The sequence below is a fragment of the Littorina saxatilis genome, linkage group LG1, assembly GCF_037325665.1.
Source record: "Littorina saxatilis isolate snail1 linkage group LG1, US_GU_Lsax_2.0, whole genome shotgun sequence".
NCBI classification, from domain to species: Eukaryota; Metazoa; Mollusca; class Gastropoda; order Littorinimorpha; family Littorinidae; genus Littorina; species Littorina saxatilis.
In genome coordinates, this window is record NC_090245.1 from 28,506,544 (window position 1) to 28,527,420 (window position 20,877).

General features: G+C 41.9%; 2 protein-coding genes across 2 annotated transcripts; both read left to right on the plus strand.

The window, feature by feature from the left end:
* Nucleotides 1-670: 670 nt before the first annotated feature.
* On the plus strand, nucleotides 671-6,347 carry LOC138966116 (uncharacterized). The gene is made up of 3 exons (XM_070338215.1): nucleotides 671-1,101; nucleotides 3,409-3,558; nucleotides 5,182-6,347. The coding sequence occupies exons 1-3, from the start codon at nucleotides 762-764 to the stop codon at nucleotides 5,544-5,546; spliced, it is 855 nt and encodes a 284-aa protein (XP_070194316.1). The 5' UTR covers nucleotides 671-761; the 3' UTR covers nucleotides 5,547-6,347.
* A 10,319-nt stretch (nucleotides 6,348-16,666) lies between these two features.
* LOC138966119 (uncharacterized) lies at nucleotides 16,667-20,614 on the plus strand. Its single transcript, XM_070338230.1, has 3 exons — nucleotides 16,667-17,284; nucleotides 18,604-18,753; nucleotides 19,020-20,614. Exons 1-3 carry the CDS (start codon nucleotides 17,056-17,058, stop codon nucleotides 19,460-19,462), a joined length of 822 nt encoding a protein of 273 aa, XP_070194331.1. The 5' UTR covers nucleotides 16,667-17,055; the 3' UTR covers nucleotides 19,463-20,614.
* The last annotated feature ends 263 nt before the right edge of the window (nucleotides 20,615-20,877 follow it).

Consider the following 20,877-nt stretch of genomic DNA (forward strand, 5'->3'; position numbering starts at 1 on the left):
TGCACGTTTAAGATCCCACGATTGACAAAAGGGTCTTTCCTGGCAAAATTGTATAGGCATAGATAAAAATGTCCACCAAAATACCTGTGTGACTTGGAATAATAGGCCGTGAAAAGTAGGATATGCGCCAAAATGGCTGCGATCTGCTGGCCGATGTGAATGCGTGATGTATTGTGCCCCATCCGTCCACTTAATTGGACACATACTAAAGAAACAAACAAACTAAAATTAACAACCCTGACTGCTTTCTGTCTAGGAGTTAGACTTTTTTCTATGATGACTGATTACTGAATTTGTTATGAAGCCACTAGATCGAGGGATAGCCACGTCCCACGTAAAGGCAGCTGTGGGATGGTGAACCAATCGTTTCCTCGAGAAGGACTGTGTCTTTAAATGCCTCTTATTGTACTGTCACATGCACCCGAGCGTTGAACACAAACACACACAAACACACACACACCCTGGAAACCGCAGGCAAGAATGACTGTGTATAAGTCTGTAACAAAGCTGTCAAGTTCACGACACACGCTGAATACATAACCAGACACCAGCTGTACCCGGCCCTCTTAGCGTACAACCCCTTCATGTCCCAAATATATACTTATTCTGGGGACACAAATAGAAACTTACATACATACACATACCCGGCCTGTCCTTCGTCCTTCTCAACTGGAGCGAGACTGACATTGAAATAATAGACGAGCGAGCATTAGGTCCGGGAGATTATCCAATGCCAAGGGTATGGTAACAAGGAAGTAGCTATGTGTGCTTTCAGGTCACTAAGAAGAACACACCGGTTAGAAATCAGCCAAGACGACAGACGAGGAGTACGCCTTTGCAGCATGTCTGTCTTTTCGGTTCGATCAGCCGGCTACAAAGTCGGCGTTATTTTACTGTGCTTGGCTACTGCTTCGTGTCTATGGGGGTATGCGTCGCCGTATTGGGTCAGTGTGGATCTTTCATTGTCTGCGAATTTGACCAGCACGAGTGATCTCGGAGTAAACTTGACCGGAAAGACTCTGAACGAGGGATTGTGGACGTACTGTATTTCTGAGAGGAACAGTAAATTCAAGTGCAGATCGTACGGCGTTGAAGGATTTCGTGAGTATTTGATTACGCAGAATGAATGGCTTGTGTGAAAATGGGTGTTGCTGTAATTGTTAATGTTGTTTTGTTGTTGTATTTGGTGGTGATGGTATTTTTGTTATTGACAATGATGTTGATGATGGTGGCGTTACTATTTTTATGCAGGTGTAGAAGTATTTGTTTGTTTGACACGCGTGGCTTTTCTGGGTCTGATTTTTTCATACTTTTGTCAACAGCACTGCATGTGGTGTGACATCGCGAGGCATGATAAGCGTGGCTATTCTGGGTCTGATCTGTTCATACTGTTTTGTCAACAGCCATTTAGTTTGACATCACGAGGCCTGACTAGCCTGGTTTTTCTGGGTCTGTTTTTCTTTTTTTTTGTCAACAGCCGTTTGGTTCCACATCGCGAGGTGTGACAAGCCTGGTTTTTCTGGGTCTGATTTCTCATACGTTTGTCAACAGCCCTATAGCTGTAGTTTCACATCACAAGGCATGACAAGTGTGGCTATTCTGGGTCTGCGTTTCTCATATACTTTTGTCAACAGCACTGCATGTGGTTTGACATCGCGAGGCCTGACAAGCGTGGCTATTCTGGGTCTGATCTGTTCATACTTTTGTTAACAGCCATGTAGTTTCACATCATGAGGTGTGACAAGCGTGTGTTTTTTTCTGGATTTTATTTTTTCATACTTTTGTCAACAGCCATTTAGTTTGACATCACGAGGCCTGACAAGCCTGTTTCTTCTGGGTCTGCGTTTCTCATACTTTTGTCAGCAGCACTGCATGTGGTTTGACATCGCGAGGCCTGACAAGCGTGGCTATTCTGGGTCTGATCTGTTCATACTTTTGTTAACAGCCATGTAGTTTCACATCATGAGGTGTGACAAGCGTGTGTTTTTTTCTGGATTTTATTTTTTCATACTTTTGTCAACAGCCGTGTGGTTCCACATCGCGAGGTGTGACAAGCCTGGTTTTTCTGGGTCTGATTTTCTCATACTTTTGTCAACAGCCATTTAGTTTGACATCACGAGGCCTGACAAGCCTGTTTCTTCTGGGTCTGCGTTTCTCATACTTTTGTCAACAGCACTGCATGTGGTTTGACATCGCGAGGCATGACAAGCGTGGCTATTCTGGGTCTGATCTGTTCATACTTTTGTCAACAGCCCTGTAGTTTCACATCACGAGGTGTGACAAGCGTGTTTTTTCTGGATTTTATTTTTTCATACTTTTGTCAACATCCGTGTGGTTCCACATCGCGAGGTGTGACAAGCCTGTTTTTTGGGGGGGTCTGCGTTTCTCATACTTTTGTCAATAGCACTGCATGTGGTTTGACATCGCGAGGCATGACAAGCGTGGCTATTCTGGGTCTGATCTGTTCATACTTTTGTCAACAGCCCTGTAGTTTCACATCACGAGGCGTGACAAGCGTGCCTTTTCTGGGTCTGATTTTCATACTTTTTTTTGTCAACAGCCGTTTGGTTACACATCACGAGGTCTGACAAGCGTGATTTTTCTGGGTCTGAGTTTCTCATACCTTTTTTGTCAACAGCCGTTTGGTTACACATTGGTGGACTGACAAGTGTGGCTATTCTTGGTCTGATCTGTTCATACTTTTGTCAACAGCCGTTTTGTTACACATTGGTGGCCTGACAAGCGTAGCTATTCTTGGTCTGATCTGTTCATACTTTTGTCAACAGCCGTTTGGTTACACATTGGTGGCCTGACAAGCGTAGCTATTCTTGGTCTGATCTGTTTGTGACAGGGGAGGCTATCGCTCCTTTCACAGCAGATTCTGCACCCGAGTTGTTGGCTTTTAAGTCAACACCGGTTGATTGTGGAATTCTGTTTGTGATGGGGTCTGGTGGTTTCCGATTGTCTGTATGTTCATGGAAACCTTCGGGTTTGCATAACAGTTTTTATAGGGCTAAGAAATTAGCCCTAACATTTTCAATCCTTTCGCCTCCCGAGGTGATCGTAGTGTTTCGGCACACGGTTACATGTTCATACTTTTGTCAACAGCCGTTTGGTTACACATCACGAGGCCTGACAAGCGTGGCTTTTCTGGGTCTGATTTTCTCATACTTTTGTCAACAGCCATTTGGTTACACATCACGAGGCCTGACAAGCGTGGCTTTTCTGGGTCTGATTTTATCATACTTTTGTCAACAGCCGTTTGGTTACACATCACGAGGCCTGACAAGCGTGGCTTTTCTGGGTCTGATTTTATCATACTTTTGTCAACAGCCGTTTGGTTACACATCACGAGGCCTGACAAGCGTGGCTTTTCTTCGTCTGATCTGTTCATACTTTTGTCAACAGCCATTTGGTTCCACGTCGCGAGGGCACTGGCAAGTGTGGGTTTGCTGGGTCTGATCTTCTCCTGCTTCCAAGCCCTCGCCACCAACTGTTGCACGGGTTCTGTGGATGCAGCTCGAACCAGGAGCCTGGAGCTCTGGGTTAGTTTGTTTGGTAAGTTGAATATACATCATACCTTCCTTCCATCCCGTGACAACCACCATGTACATCACCACACAAATAGTATTCTCCGACTCTAACAAGTTCTAAGAACCTACACAGGCCTTGACTTTTCTTTGTTTATTTTGGGATTTTGTTTTTAATCATTTAATGAATAAATGCATTTAAATTTTGTATTTTTTTTAATCTATTTACAAATCAATTATTTATTTATTTTTACAATGTGTTTTTTGTTTTTGTTTGTATTCTTATTACATTGATTCTGCGGACTGACACTCATTTTTACTGACAAAATCAATTCAGAAAACATTCTCTTTCTGCACAGAAAAGCAGTCAGTCTGTCGATGTTGGGTATGTGTCCAAGTGAAACAAGAAATTCCTCCGAGGTAGGAAAAACACCCCCGTCAGAGAACTCAGAACTTTATTACATGCGGAGAGAGAGAGAGAGAGAGAGAGAGAGAGAGAGAGAGAGAGAGAGAGAGAGACAGAGACAGAGACAGAGACAGAGACAGAGAGACAGAGAAACAGAGAGACAGAGAGACAGTCAGAAGTCTGAAGTCTGAAGTCTGAAGTCTGAAGTCAGAAGTCAGAAGTCTGAAGTCTGAAGTCTGAAGTCAGAAGTCAGAATGTTTATTCGCGTAAACACAGGGTCCATTGCGAAAGGGTACGTCGAGGTAGGAAAAACACCCCCGTTGGTCAAAGGGAAATAACCATTCTCACTGCCACCAACTGAGAAGGTTATTTCCCTTTGACCATTAATATGTCACTCTTAATCTTAATCCACCAATAACTCCCTAACCGTGTGTTTGACTGGTCCCAATTTTTGTAAGGACCGTCTCAGGAATGTATAGAACCTGTTCACCAAGTTTGGTGACGATCGGTCCGTTCATTCTTGAGATCTATATGCGAACACAAACAAACAAACAAACAAACAAACAAACACATCCAGTGAAACCTATACACACCCCTATACCGGGGGTGTAAATATGCCATGTAAAACCTGGACACATCTGTAGAGAGATATTCAGAAGAGGATATAGCTCAGTTGGTAGCGCTCTCGATTTGTATTCAGTTGGCCGCTGTCAGCGTGAGTTCGATCCCAGGTTCGGCGGAAATTTATTTCACAGAGTCAACTTTGTGTGCAGACTCTCTTCGGTGTCCGAACCTCCCCCCGTGTACACTACATCGGGTGTGCACGTTAAAGATCCCACGATTGACAAAAGGGTCTTTCCTGGCAAAATTGCTTAGGCCCAGTTAATAATTGTCTACCTATACCCGTGTGACTTGGAATAATAGGCCGTGAAAGGTAAATATGCGCCGAAATGGCTGCAATCTACTGGCCGTATAAAATTTCATCTCACACGGCATCACTGCAGAGCGCCTAGAACTGTACCCACGGAATATGCGCGATACAAGACTCATTGATTGATTGATTGATAGAAGAGGTCCGGCCATTTTTCGCCAATACAAAATTCAGTTTATTCATTATTTTTAGAAGTAATGAATGTCGAACCGGAGGCAAGATCTGAGACAACCGTGTTGGCTTTTCTGAACGAAAAATGAATTTGTTTCTCTCCATACCATACACTCATTAACACTCACAACGTGTTGTTACAGGGCTTCTTGGAGCAGGAGGGTGCGCGGTCTTCGTTTACTTTCGCAACAAGACGGACTACGAAGACAGCCAGAGCGAAGGCTCTCTCAGCGAGGCACTGTGGCTTTTCTACAAGCTGGAAGACTACACGTTCTCCTGGGGATTTTATCTCGACGTCGTCGGCAGTGGTGTGTCTGTCATCGCCGCTATCATCATCGCTGTCTTCAACAAGCGCTTGGACGTGACTCGCGGCAACGCCCCTCCCAATGACCGTGGCAAAATTTTCCACACGGAGGAGAGTTATCTCGGTCACAGTCGATATCAACAACGTATGCCTTCTGGTTCAGATCCTCGACTCGCGTCACGGCAAAGCCACAATTATGTGTGAGCAGTTGGTCTTTTTAAACAATTTTGCTTTTAATAAAACATGATACAATAATCATACAATGAGAAACAATAGGGACACGAACTCAAGCGAACGCTTATATTACGCACGTGCCCTAGTGTGAGCAATTGTAGTTTAAGGCTACGTGTACCACATCCGTCTATAGGCATTTAGATGCACTAATGATAGTTTTCTACTTGGGCTAAAAAACGACAACAACAAAAACAGTCCTGGTTGCTTTGAGTACAGAATGAAAATATTTTGCTGAATATATTCATAGACTCTGATGCAAAGTCTAAAATACAAGCATTTGACACAGGGTGGGTTGCATTGTTCTCTCCTGCCTAATACTCTAACAACATTAGTAAGCAGGAAAGCTATTGCCAAGATTCTGTATGAAAAATTGTATACATGTCCTTAACCCTGAGTTATGACAGAATTAAGTGTGAAAAAATTGGATGATCTGTGTGAAATAGTGTATGATCCAATAACCGTGTCATATGCCAGAATTCTGCGTGAAAAAATGCATATCCCGAACTGACCCTGTTTCATAATCATATGCCAGAAATCTTTGTACAAAACAAAGTATGTCCTGAACTACGTGTCGTATGCCAGAATTCTGTGTGAAAATGTGTATGTCCTCAACCCCGTGACATGCCAAAATTCTGTTTGAAAAATTGTTTGTCTAAATCCTCATGGCATGCCTAGAACCATGAGTCATGACAGAATTATGAGTGAAAAGTTTATGTTCTCAGCCAAATGTCATTTCTGGATAACGTGTAAAAAAACAACAACTTATGTTGATTTCGATGTTTGTGTGTTCGTGTGTGTGTGTGTGTGTGTGTGTGTGTGTGTGTGTGTGTGTGTGTGTGTGTGTGTGTGTGTGTGCACGCCCGCGCATGTGTGTACAGCTGCCTCAGCGAGTATGTGATTCTTTTCCTGTACTTATTTATTTGGAACTTGCTTGTGGAGAATTATTTCAGTCAAAAGGTAACAAAAACAATGTTCATACCAGGAAAACGTCTTGTAATGTTTAGACTCCCTGGGTTGAGTCACAAATAAGCAGGATAAAGATAGTCTTTGTTTAACATTTGCAAAACTGAACGCGCGGTATCAAATTTAGCTTCTGTCTCAGGTTTTCTCCAATTAAGGCTAAGGAAAAGGTAACTACCTTCCAGTACAAATGAACGTGTACGGAACCGTGACAAAAGTGATGCGGCATCCTGCTCACACTGTTGCGGGCGACTTTTCGTTGTCCTTTTCAAACGGTTGTAAAATACAAACCTAAAAAAGTTCATCAACAAGAAAAACAGATTCGTCTGGATATTTTACTGGCTGTACGATGCGTTCTTGCTTTTCAAGCAAAACAGTACTTGCGTGTTACTCGTAGGCTTGACTTACTTGTGCACGGATTGTGTAATAATTATGGTATGGGGGTAAAAGGAGTCGTGTCTGCAGCCAAACGTGTAACTTTGAATCGCTGCCAAAATCGTTAATATGCTTTTTTTTCTCAACCAGGTAAAGATAGTTGTGCAGAGAATGAATCACTCTGTCCGTTATAAGCCAGTTAAATATCATGCACGAATCTGTTTTCGTTTTGATTTACATTTTCTACACACAAAAATCACTGGCAAGGGTGTCCACGAGGGCGACACGTTTCTAATTCCGGAAACTGTTCACCAACCCAGATCTGTTCAGGCTTTTATATGGGATAAGGCCATTCACCCACTAACTTGGTCACATACTAAAAATGAACCGCCTGGGTGCTCCCCGAGCACTGGGTGAATTTTGTGATGAATTAATTCATAACATTTTAGCTCATTTTAGCATGCAGTCAGGGTGTTAATTTTCGTATGTGGAGGGATGGTCTTCTCCCATGTAAAAGCCTGACTAGATCTAAGATGACTAGATCTAAGATGACTAGATCTAAGATGACTAGATCTAAGATGGCTAGATCTAAGATGACTAGATCTAAGATGACTAGATCTAAGATGACTAGATCTAAGATGACTAGATCTAAGATGGCTAGATCTAAGATGACTAGATCTAAGATGACTAGATCTAAGATGACTAGATCTAAGACGACTAGATCTAAGATGACTAGATCTAAGATGACTAGATCTAAGATGGCTAGATCTAAGATGACTAGATCTAAGATGACTAGATCTAAGATGACTAGATCTAAGATGGTGAGACGAACTATTTACAGGGGAAGGACTGTGACTTTAACCCATAAAATGACAGTGGCGGTAATTTTGCACGGATGTGTGAAAATGTTATGGCTCACGACTTAGAAAGGAATGCAGCCAAGTTTGGTGTCTGTCGATCGTCACAGTATGTAAGTGATAGCCGCTCTGTGGCGTTAAACAGTGTTTGTTCTTTCTTTCTTTCTGTCATATTAGTCACAAGGTCATGGCAGTGTAAACACATAGCCGCGTCGTGACATAAAGCAAGTAGGGAGTTGCGGGATTTCTTCTCATGTTCTTTAATTCTTTCTTGCCTTTTTTTCTCTCAATATTTAAGTATTATTTTTTACATGCTTTTTCTAAAATATCATTTTCACCATCACCATCATGATGGTGCTAGCACCATCAATCATCCTCCTCCTCAGCTCCTCCTCCTCCTCCTCATTATCATCATCATCATCATCATCATCATCATCATCATCATCATCATCGGAGCTTAGTATTCGCTACTGCCTTGATCACTTGCCTGTACTTATGAGACACGCATTGTTTGCCACACTATTTCTACTCTACTGCAGCCCATAGACAGATCCTGAACGAATTATTTTCGAAAATCGTCTGCTGCGTTGGATAAAGGCTCATCGTGTAACAACACCCCTGAGAATTCACGGCACAGTCCTTGTCGTGAAACACTCTAAACTGAAGTGTTCTACTTTTGAACACACTTTTTTGTGACTCAACTGAACACTAGTACAATAGTGTTTACCACGTTTGCTAATTTCGCCAGGAGAATTATGTACTACATTCCCTGTATTTCACGCTGTGTTGTTCAAAAATGGTTACAAAAATGTGTTTAAAAGTCAAACACTGCATTTAAGAGTGAACCAGTCCGGCCCACCGTCTCAGATCTGAGCAGGCTTTTACAAGGGAAAAGACCACCCGTCACTGAACTTGGTCACATACCAAAATTCAAAACGTCGATCCCTCGCTGTGGCGAGATGGAATTGTTTGGTGAATTACTTTCTTAATCGGAAAAATCCTCAAAAAAATCCCAATGCGCACAGAGATCACCCAGGCTGTTCATTATTGGTACATGACCAAGTGGAGGGCTGGTCTTATACCACGCCTGGCCAGATCTGAGACGGTGAACTGAACTGTTTTCTTGGGAAGGACAGTGCCTTTAAGTAACGCACCACTGAGCACGTAGTGTGGGCTTTGTGCAGGTTGTGGGTCTTGTAAGGATTGCATATTAAGCAAACAGACGCGAATAGCCAATTCTGTATGGGAAAACTGCACTGAGAAAACACAAACCGTCAACAAGTTTTTAATAAAATGCTGCACGCCAGCGCAGGACCGAGCCCATTTGGCATTTTTATACAATCCCGCGATAGACATGTTTTGAGACGTACTGCTGATTCACATTGCCGTAATGGACATTATAATTGAATATTATAAGATGTTTGATGGGTTGTTGACAGACCAGCTTTTTTGTTGGTCCAAGGGGACCATATCGTATTTTGTTTCATCTTTATCGACCATGGCCGAAGGCCGCGGTTGATAAATATGAGACAAAAGGCGATATGCTCCCCGAGGACCAACAACAAAATGCTGGTCTGATAACAAGCCACCAAACATCGTTTTTGTCATCATTTTGGTTGTGCAACAAAATGCACAATAACCCACAGGGAGACGAATTTTTAGAATCCAACTCCGGGCCACAAAGCATCGTCACAGTAGCTCGAGATAATTACACGTCAACCTTGTATGTGACGTCAAACGTAGCTTGTTGACGCTTTTCTTCCAGTCTGAAAATGTACAGAGCTGCGATCATACGTGTGAGTTCAGTAAGTGTTGAGCATATTTCTTTTCTTTTTAAGTGTTTATGACTTTTCGTTGTGGATTTTCCGATTACAGAGATAAGTTGAAAATTGACCATGAGTCGCCGCGGTAATTATCAACATTGATTGGGTCTTTGAGAGTGAATGCTTACAATCGTTGTCCACGGAAACACAAATCCAAAGCCGCGATGGTTCCACACATCAAACAATCTGCCTGATTGGCTTTTACTTTGACAATCCACGTTTCACCTGAAAGCTCAAACCCAATCACCACCTCGATTTATTGCATGGGGAACATGAGATTTATTTCCCAGGTGTTTGTGAATGAAAACTCGTGAAAATGATGACAAACTTGCTTGAATGCACGACTCTGGCAGTGTGCAATTTTTCGATAGCAAATTGCATGGGGCCCAGTATTTAATTCTCTATTCTATAATTTATATGATTTGATGTTGATGTGTGTGTGTGTGTGTGTGTGTGTGTGTGTGTGTGTGTGTGTGTGTGTGTGTGTGTGTGTGTGTGTGTGTGTGTGTGTGTGTGTGTACAAGTAAAACTAGATGAGAAACATTTAATAATGTATCTACTTCTTCTCACAGTCACATCAATTAAGAAGCACCCTATATTAGAATAAACACACTACATCATTCAATGACAGAAGGATCTAAGCTGAGAAAATCCAGCAGGCAGTCTCAAAATAATTGCTTACCACAGGCTGTTTCACAGGCTGTGTGTGTGTGTGTGTGTGTGTGTGTGTGTGTGTGTGTGTGTGTGTGTGTGTGTGTGTTTCTGTGTTTCTGTGTAGAAGCGTGTTTGTATGTGTACATTAAATGGAATAGTGTGTTTTTTTTTATTACATGGGCTAGCATACGACGTTTTAACTTTATTCAAGCTTGAAGTTCAATGTACCTTATAATCATGACTTGTATGCCTTGAAAAACACAGAGGCATGGGAACATCTATCTATATATATATATATATATATACGACTAGTGTCTGTCTGTCTGTCTGTGTGTCTGTGCGCGATGCACGGCCAAAGTTCTCGATGGATCTGCTTCAAATTTGATGGGCTTATTCAGAGAGACCCCGGACACAACCTCATCGATGAGATATTTCAACACGTGCTCTTAGTGCGCAGCGCTGAACCGATTTTGGTTTTTCCCAGTAACTCTTCCTTATCTTCTCCAGTGTTTTCAGCGTTTATCTCCCTTCCTTCGTGTGGCGTCAATCCATATTCCCGTTACTACGTTACTATTTTTAGAATGTCACGATTGCACCCGTAAGTTGTCCTTACTGTAAAAGTGAAAAGGTCGAATCAATTTATAGCCACACGAAAAATACACTGTCATCTATCTCTATATATTTATAGATATAGATATGTATAGGTTACAACACGAGTGTTTTTTTATATGGCTTGTATTTCAGTCAAGACACAGCGGATGAATATCATCGGGAGACACGAGCCTCTGGCGAGTGGATCTCGATTGATATTCCCGCTGGGTCTTGACTGAAATACAAGCCATATAAAAAAAACACGAGTGTTGTAATCTGTATATCCCATTCTACCATCAAACACAAAGTGTAGACTACTAGCGGCACTGTTGCGAGTGTAAAACAGTGGTGCCAGCGAGACTTGGCCCTTTTGCAACCTTAAACTAAGTGAACGTCGCTGAAAAAATAAAACGAATGAGTGCATCGATAAGTACGCGGTAACACTACTTTCAGACCATTTAAAAGCTTTAAGTAAAGGTTCATAAGTTGCAAGAAAGTAATGAAGTCGTATAGAAATCAATTTAGTTGAAGCGCACAATTCTTTTGTTTTGCGTTTCAAGTCGGCAGAACGGGCGAAACCGGTTTGGCACCCATTTGGCTTACTCGATTCAGAATCGATTCCACGTTGTTTTTCTCGAACGTATTATTATACAATTAGGCTTATTGACAGAGAAGCAAATTTTAGGGAACAAATATGTAGGTTTAGATTTAGCCATTTGCTCCCTATTTGAAATGTATCTACGTGATAAACTGTTTTACGAGTGTGTTTGCATGGATGAACCTAAACTGGTATGGGTGTGAGGAAAACGGGACCAAGTTGGTGAAGTCGCGAATTGGTGACACCAAGTCTGTCACCGCCGATTGATTGCATTTTGAAGGAATATGACTGGATTACGGAAAAATACGCACATGTTAAGTTCTTGGATACCTTCATCGCCAATGTAGACTTACTGCAGAGCCAGGCAAAAGTGTAGACTTGCTCGCAAAATACGTGAAACAGCCGATGTTTGACGAAGCGAAGCCAAACCAGGTAAGGACGCTTCTCGGTCCCGCTACACATGTCACCAGACCAGTATTGTTGCTTTGAGTTTGACTAACAAACTCGAAACTGTCATTTAAAACATGAGCCAAATGTGTATTGATTGTGTGATTAGTCTATGTGACAGGGCTTCTATTATCTGTGCTCCCTAGCTTTTGTCAGTTCCCACACCGACACTGCCAGACCAAACACACTGCTGACAGACTCTCACAAACAGTCGTCTGCTACGATGCAAGGAAGGGTACTCGTTGTTTTGTTTTTTTCGACCTGCATTGCTTTCATAATGAAAGAAACGTTTGTTTATTGCATCCCATACATCAGATCAGTTCCGAGATTCATTTTTGCGTAAAACACTGGAGAAGATAAGGAAGAGTTACTGGGAATGGATATAGTGGATGAAAAGAAAAACCAAAATCGGTTCAGCGCTGCGCGCTGAGAGCACGTGTTGAAATATCTCATCAATAAGATTGTGTCCGGGGTGTAGCTGAATACGGTCTCCAAATTTGAAAAAGATCGACCGAGAACTTTGGCCGTGCATCGCGAACAGACACACACACACAGACAGACACAAGTCGTATATATATATAGAAGCTACAGCGCGATCAACGTTCGCCCATTTACTGACGAACTCGCGATGAGATTTGTTTCCTCTGGTCACCAAGCCTACCGTTTACAAACGCATGCGCACTAATTGGGATTCCCCCAATTTCCTCGACCTTGACCTCAGAACTCTCAAGTTTCAAGTTTCAAGTTTATTAGTCCATAACCCATGGGGGCATTTTGAACAATAAATACAATCATGATATATGCTAATATAGTAAAATAAAAAAATTAAAAAAATTAAAAAAAATAAAAAAAAATATGAAAAACTGTTACAAATTCTATTAATAAAGTCCAAAATATTCTTTAGCAATTTCTTTTTCTTAGTAGCAAACAACTTTTTAAATTTAAGTGCATTAGGTTTTTTCCAATAGTAAGGTGGTAACAACTCAGCTCTTTCTTCTTTGAAAAAATCACAGACAATGGAATTCATCACCTATGTCTTGTGACACACATTTGGTGCAAGTTCTTTCTGACCTCGGGATGTTAAAATAGCGTTCTTTCTGTACAGGCAAATTGTTGTTTAATGTTCTAAACTTCATCATTGAAACACATTGCTGATATGGCAGGTGTGTGACATATTCTTCACATGCAAAAATATCTTTAAACATTCGATAATTCCAAAACATATTTTTTGTTCCAATTTCTGTAAACCATTTATGGATATACTGGTCATACAAGCTTCTTTTTACTTTCCTTTTAAACCATGCGCTTGAGTATTGAACATTTTCTTGAAAAGTCCAAAGACCAGAGAGACCAATTTCATTTAAGGTTTTTTCAATATAACATAAATAATTAGATTCAATCATCTTATTGATATACAATTTATAAGTAAAGCAATACACAATACTTGAAAATTTATTTTTATGAATAGGACTAATCAGTTTATACCAATAGCAAAGCATTCTACATTTCATATTAACATCTAGTGGATATCTTCCAAGTTCACCAAATAGCATAGCATTTGGAGTTGATTTTTTTTAGTTTGAAAACAATTTTATAAAAACGCAATTGAAGTTTAGTAGCAAGTTCACAGGAACCAAAACCCCATACCTCACATCCGTATAGTAAAATTGGAGCAATCATTTTATCGAACAGGTCAACTTGTATGTCCACAGGCAGTGACAATTGTCTACAAGTACGCAAAAGAACAAACATTGCCCTTGAGGCACGATCATATAGATTCTTCTGTGCGACTGAACATTTATTATTATAATTAATCTTAAGGCCCAAGTACATTACATCAAACACTACTTCGATTAAATTGCCATTATACGTAAGCAATGGTTTATTTCTAATTTTACCTCTGGAAAAAACTATAAGCCACTACTTCGGCTTTCAATTTAGCTCTTGCATACCGAGTAGCTGGCAACTTTGCTTCCGAAGTTCCCACTTTCAATGTTAATTTGCAGGGTCTCTCACTTGACATCATTATACGACGATATTGCTTCTTAAATGTCCTTACCCATCCAAAAGAAACCTCCAACGCATACTACAATTGCAGGACATTCCTGTTTTTAAGGCAGCTCATCAGTTGGGAAATGAGCTCAGACAGAATATCGAAGACGTGAAATGCGTCAATCGAGCAACTGTCGTAACTTGGCTACAATGTGACGGTCGGCTACCTTGCACCATAGACACAAACTGTGACATTCTTGTTTAATTTAGGTGAAATGCTTGAAACAGAGTGGCTCAAAAGCGACAGTTCGATCAGTTACTAACCGGAAAAAAACGTGCTCGAGTCATTCGGCGAAGGTGGCGAGCTTTCAAACCATCACGACTAAATAACTCATATTACATCTTTTCATCACGCTTTTTTTCACACGAGTAGCATGGCGCAGTGGTTACGGATTCGGAAATTCGATCCGGCTCTCCGGGTTAAAGTGCAGCTGGGAGCAATTTTATTTCTTTTTTTTTTATTGATCTTTTTCTTTATAGGCCTCAATTGCATTCGCTGCTACAACCGGTTTTTGTCTCTGTGTTCGTTTTTTTTAATTGCGTAAAGAAACTGTCCTGTGCTTTCACAAAAAATCCAATCTTGACTTTAATATAAAAAGCAGGAAAAAAGAACAGAAAAAAAGATCAATAAAGACGGATGCTCCCCGATTAAAAAATAGAAAATAAAAAAAAGATTAAAAAAAAAGAGAGGCGAAAAAGAAACGGTTGAAGCTGCCTGCATGCAACTGAGATTTAAAAAAAAAAGGAGAAAAAAAGTTCAACATAATCATCTATTTTTCTCCCTAACATTCAGGTCAACAAAGTCATTGTCATAGCTAGGCAGTCATTCGACAATCATCACAGGTTTGAACCGACCCTTTCGTTTAACCATTCAAAAAACAACAGCAATAACGCTGTTAGTACTACAGCGCGCTCAACGTTCGCCCTTTTGAACTCGCGATGAGACTTGTTTCTTCTGGTCGCCAAGCTTATCGTTAACAAACGTATGTACTAGTTGGGATTCCCCCAATTTTCGCGACCTTGACCGAATACTCTCGAAGTCAGCACTACGGCGTTCATGCATAGGGAACAGTTAGAAAGTTAACTTCGAGAGTTCCCACTTTCAAAAGAGGCCTCTACTTCCAGTGTTTCTGACTTCCAGTTCATGCATACGGACCCTGGGTAGCGCGACTCTTGTTGCTGCTAGCTTTCCACTCGGAGGAAGCGACCCGAAATTAAAAGCATTGGGATAATAGAGTAATTGAACTGGAAAAGAACAAATTGCAGCACTGTCCAGTGTGCTCTGACGTGCATATTTTCGAAAGAAAAGGCTGTCATTTGAAGGGGACACTGCACAAAATGCATATATTAAAGTTACTGAACTTGTCAAATCCAGGTGCACGGAGCCCCTGGGGCTTTTAGTCATACCTCAGGCAGCTATCCGTTAGAAGAACTACCAAGAGAACTACCAAGTTTCATTGACTTGCACCCAAAGAGTCAAGAACTGCAATTTTTTTACGAATTGATTTCGTACTTGAACCCGGCCGGTCTTGGCCTATTTTTGGATATAAATTTAGATCAGGCAGATCACCACATCACGCACAAAAAGACACGTCACTAGCAAACTATGTCAGACGTCATCATGAGTTTGTGTCAAACAAAATGGAGGCCGGAATCACTCAGTTGAATCGAACTCCGACCAAACACCACGTAATAACTAGGTTAATTTATGCACTCGCGTGAACAAGAAACTGTCGAGCTTCACAGATGTCGTCGTTGGGTAGTTTTGGGTTTGTTTTACTACCATAGGAGGATTTTTGAACTGTAAATGCACTCAGCTGCAACAAAAACGCAAAACGAAGGCTGTGAGCTGCACTGTGCCTTTAACTAACTTTTTCACTGCATCCCCCATATGGCTTGGCTCAACTCAACTCAACAATCAGTGACATTGTTTTCCCCTTTGCCTATATAAAAGGACGCAACTTTTTCACAGCCATCAAAGGCCCCACATAAATATTTGTGCAAATCGTCTATTGCTGCATTAGAGAGAATTGATTGCGCTAACCGTGTGTGGTCTTTTTTGAAAGCCGGTTTTTTTCTCATTTGTTTGTTTATTTATTTATTAACGCATTGTTTTTACAAGTGCAAATCTAAGCAAATCTCAGCTCTCGGCAAACGGGTCCCTCTTTTACAAAAACTAGTAGCAACCAGTAAATGCATGACGTGTTTACATTGATCAAAACACTTTCTTTATCATATTGTTTTATGAACGAAAAATGAAATTTGTTACTTGATTCGACTTGATTTGTGATTGACGACTGGTGAAACTACAAAATGTGGGCTGGCAGGTGCGATCAGTTGTTGATGTCATCTGCAGTATTTACCGACTTCAACAGACTAGTAACATGTCAGACATTTCCGTTTCCCGCCACCGTGAATAGACAAACACATACACAAACAGAGGCATATTGAAACCTGTTCAACTATCCCTGGTGGTTGCTTTGAAAAGGAATGGAATAAACCGGCATTAAATTCACATTAGCAAACAATCTAGTCATACACAAATATCGTTTGACGTCCAAAACGTACTGCGGACAATACATGTTCTTATCATTTTTGTCTACGGGACTATGTTGAGGTTATTCCATTGAAATTCTCATGGAGACCGCAGTTGTAACCTCAGCCATGCACACTCACGTGAGAAAAAGTCCGACATGTCTTGTCAGAGTTCACTGCGAATCTGAAAAGCCGTGCACAGTAAAGTTAGGCGCACAGCCAACCACACGGTCTGAGGCACATGAAACGAAAACGGGTTGGAACAAGCCACGGGATCTGATTGGTTGAAATCTCAACAAATTTCAGTTTCGCGTCGTGCAACTTCAGGCCTGGACATGCCAGAGTGTACAGGAATGTGTACATCTGTAGGGCAGTAGTTCTATTCGACGGAAAGCCAAATAAGAACTAACGTATCTGATGCAGCAAAGTCCAACGTCCAAAGTCAAATCGTAACGTATCTGAAGCGCAGTTAAGTTTAGTGCTTTTCCAAATTAGTAAGTTTCTAGAACGAAATAAGAACCGCAGAAAGGTAGAAGTTCAAAGCCAAATCACAACTTTTAGCGGAGGAAGACCGCCTGTGAACGAAGATGGCTATCTTTTCAAGTCGCCCATCGGGCTACAAAGCTGGCGTATTCCTCCTCTTCTTTGCAGTTGTAGTGTTTATCGTGGGCTACGCCGCACCAACCTGGGCCAGTGCGGACACTTTTCTGAGCATCAAAATTCACGCCGGGCTGTGGATGACTTGCACTTTTGTTTCGCTGGATGGCCATGGAGACGGCCCACACTTCTGTAGTTTCTGGAGCGTACGCCATATCGGTGAGTGAGATTGTTATTGGTGATCCATGTGTTGTTCTCAGAGAACAACAGGGCAGTTGGTCCGGGATTGAAAGTAAAGTTGAACCTGTGTATAACACCCACCCAAGGGACAGACCAATGAGTGATAAGTTATATAGAGACAAGTGGTCGCTTTGGAAATGTTAATTATTCAGAACAAAATTGCCCAGGCTCCCTGTGAGTGATCGTTGTGGACAGGTGGTCGCTTTCGACAGGTGGTCGCTTTCGACAGGTGGTCGCTTTCGACAGGTGGTCGCAAGGGCAGGTTCGACTGTACGTATAAGTCCACTGAAATGTCATGGTTACAAACAATTAGATGGGACCTTCCGCATGTCAACACCATCAGAAGGCCAAACTGCCAGGGGTTAGACCAATCCGTCAGATTATAAAGAGTATGCGTCAGTGACCGAATAGGGACTGTGTCATTGTAATTTAAGTCTATCGATGAAGAGCCAAGGTGATGAGAGTTACAAATGCTGATTAGATTTCTTTAATGTTATCGTTTGTTAAATGTGTTTATTTCTTGCTCATAAAAGTGTATAGACCAATGTTGTTCTCCTACACAGCCAGACTCTTTAGTCATTAGAATAGACTACACTAGATCAATTCAACTCTTCTACACAGCTAGTAGTTTTGCTCTTGACAAAGAACTACTACTCTCCTACACATCTATAGTTATCACTCACGACCAAGGACTACTATAAAGACTAACGTCAGCTTGTTTGTTTGTTTGTTTGTTTGTTTGTTTGTTTGCTTAACGCCCAGCCGACCACGAAGGGCCATATCAGGGCGGTGCTGCTTTGACATTTAACGTGCGCCACACACAAGACAGAAGTCGCAGCACAGGCTTCATGTCTTACCCAGTCACATTATTCTGACACCGGACCAACCAGTCACAGCACTAACCCCATAATGCCAGACGCCAGGCGGAGCAGCCACTAGATTGCCAATTTTAAAGTCTTAGGTATGACCCGGCCGGGGTTCACTAACGTCAGCTCGACTTCTTGATCATGACAATGGACTACCACAAAAAACTTCACTCTTCTGTTCAAATATACTTCTTGCTAATGTTCTGTCGTGAAGTCTGGCATGAAGCGTTTGGTTTGTGATACAGCAGTTAGGCATCGCATGGGTCCTGCTCTTTCGTTTTCGGCCATGGACGTTTATCGGGGGTCCCTCCCCTAGATCGACTGCCTGCCAAGGCTGTTGAGCTCGGTCTGCCCACCGATGAGTAGAACACATCGGCCCCTTCTTGCTAATGACGATAGACAATGATTGACCATTTTTACTCTACTACACAGCTGCCTGGTTTCACGTCGTGAGACTGCTGGAGTGCCTGTGTCTGGTGGGTCTGGGGCTTTCCTGCATTTATGCCGTATACACCAACTGCTGTCGTCGTGCCTTTGCTAGGCCGGTTTCGAGATTTCTGGAGATTTTCACCGCCTTTTCAGGTAAACGCATAAAACTCTCAATAATTTTTGAAAATCCTGTGCGTTATATATATAAAAAAAAGGTCTTAGATCATCTTTATGCTGGTGTGTGTGTGTGTGTGTGTGTGTGTGTTTGTGTGTGTGTGTGTGTGGAGGTCTATATGTGTGTACGCGCGTGCATGCGTTCATGCGTTTGTATGTGTGCGCACGCCTCCGCCATTTTCAAAACCCAAAGTCAAATAAAGAAAATCGGCAGTGAACGAAACTATTCCTTCTCTCTCTTCTAGGGATACTTGGTTTCGTTGGCTGCATGGTGTACTGTGGCATGAGGAAGCACTCGGCAGAGCGGGATCGCGACCTTTCACATGTTTTGGCAACACTCCTCGACTCAGATGGAAAAACCATGGACTGGGCCTTCTACCTGGCCACCATAGGCAGCATTCTCTCCGTCGTCGCTGCCGTCGTCATCGCCGTCTTCAACAAGCCCCTGGACGCGCCCGCCAGCAACGCCGCAGGCACTGTCATCTACACGACCGCCGTCTTTCAAGGACAAGGTCAACCTCAAGGTCAAGGTTATCCGGTGGTTGGAAGTTACAACGGCCAACCTCAGCCTTACGTTCACCATCCGCCTTACGGTCAACCTCAGCTGTACGACCAGCCCCAGTCCTATGTCCACCCCCCTCCTTATGGCGAACCTCAGCCTGTGAAAGCGGGCTACCCTGGGGCTTAGTCACAGCTTCATGCGCTTTTTTCATTTAGTCAAGTTTTGATTTATTACATTTAGTCAAGTTTTGACTAAATGTTTTAACATAGAGGGGGAATCGAGACGATGGTCGTGGTGTATGTGTGTGTGTGTGTGTGTGTGTGTGTGTGTGTGTGTGTGTGTGTGTGTGTGTGTGTGTGCGTGAGTGTGTGCGTGTGTGTGTGTGTGTCTGTCTGTCTGTCTGTCTGTCTGTCTGTCTGTCTGTCTGTCTGTCTGTCTGTCTGTCTGTCTGTCTGTCTGTCTGTCTGTCTGTCTGTCTGTCTGTCTGTCTGTCTGTCTGTGTCTGTGCGTGTGTGTGCGTAGAGCGATTCAGACTAAACTACTGGACCGATCTTTATGAAATTTGACATTAGAGTTTCTGGAAATGATATCCCGGACATTTTTTTCTTTTATCGATAAATGTCTCTGATGACGTCATATCCGGCTTTTTGTAAAAGTTGAGGCGGCACTGTCACACCCTCATTTTTCAATCAAATTGATTGAAATTTTGGCCAAGCAATCTTCGACGAAGGCCGGACTTCGGTATTGCATTTCAGCTTGGTGGCTTAAAAATTAATTAATGACTTTGGTCATTAAAAATCTGAAAATTGTAAAAAATATATTTTTTTATAAAACGATCCAAATTTACGTTCATCTTATTCTTCATCATTTCCTGATTCCAAAAACATATAAATATGTTATATATGGATTAAAAACAAGCTCTGAAAATTAAAAATATAAAAATTATGATCAAAATTAAATTTTCGAAATCAATTTAAAAACACTTTCATCTTATTCCTTGTCGGTTCCTGATTCCAAAAACATGTAGATATGATATGTTTGGATTAAAAACACGCTCAGAAAGTTAAAACGAAGAGAGGTACAGAAAAGCGTGCTATCCTTCTCAGCGCAACTACTACCCCGCTCTTCTTGTCAATTTCACCGCCTTTGCCACGAGCGGTGGACTGACGATGCTACGAGTATACGGTCTTGCTGAAAAATTGCAGTGCGTTAGTTTCATTCTGTGAGTTCGACAGCTTGACTAAATGTTGTATTTTCGCCTTACGCGACTTGTTTTCTTGTTCATATCTCTTTTAATTGTATGGATTTTTCAAATAAAAGGGAAAAGCATGAACACAATGCATTTGGTGATGACGTAGCAAAAGAGATATTTAGCTTCCTTTTTTCCAGTCTGTCCCTGTGCCTGACTGCTTCTATCCGTCTGTGTGTGTGCGCGTGTGTGCGCGCGTGCGTGCGCGTGCGTGTGTGTGTGTGTGTGTGTGTGTGTGTGTGTGTGTGTGTGTGTGTGTGTGTGTGTGTGTGTGTGTGTGTGAGTGCGTGTGTGTGTAAGTGCTTTGCGCGTGATAAATAATTTCCAAAGACAAAAGAATGTTCAACCTTCC

What these genes read in the sequence shown, in the direction of transcription:
- LOC138966119 (XM_070338230.1), top strand. Translation starts at nt 17,056, where the DNA reads ATGGCTATCTTTTCAAGTCGCCCATCGGGCTACAAAGCTGGCGTATTC. An exon ending in CTGGAGCGTACGCCATATCG is followed by an intron (nt 17,285 to 18,603) that starts GTGAGTGAGATT and finishes TCTACTACACAG; the next exon opens with CTGCCTGGTTTCACGTCGTG. An exon ending in GATTTTCACCGCCTTTTCAG is followed by an intron (nt 18,754 to 19,019) that starts GTAAACGCATAA and finishes TCTCTCTTCTAG; the next exon opens with GGATACTTGGTTTCGTTGGC.
- LOC138966116 (XM_070338215.1), top strand. Translation starts at nt 762, where the DNA reads ATGTGTGCTTTCAGGTCACTAAGAAGAACACACCGGTTAGAAATCAGC. An exon ending in GTACGGCGTTGAAGGATTTC is followed by an intron (nt 1,102 to 3,408) that starts GTGAGTATTTGA and finishes TTTTGTCAACAG; the next exon opens with CCATTTGGTTCCACGTCGCG. An exon ending in GCTCTGGGTTAGTTTGTTTG is followed by an intron (nt 3,559 to 5,181) that starts GTAAGTTGAATA and finishes GTGTTGTTACAG; the next exon opens with GGCTTCTTGGAGCAGGAGGG.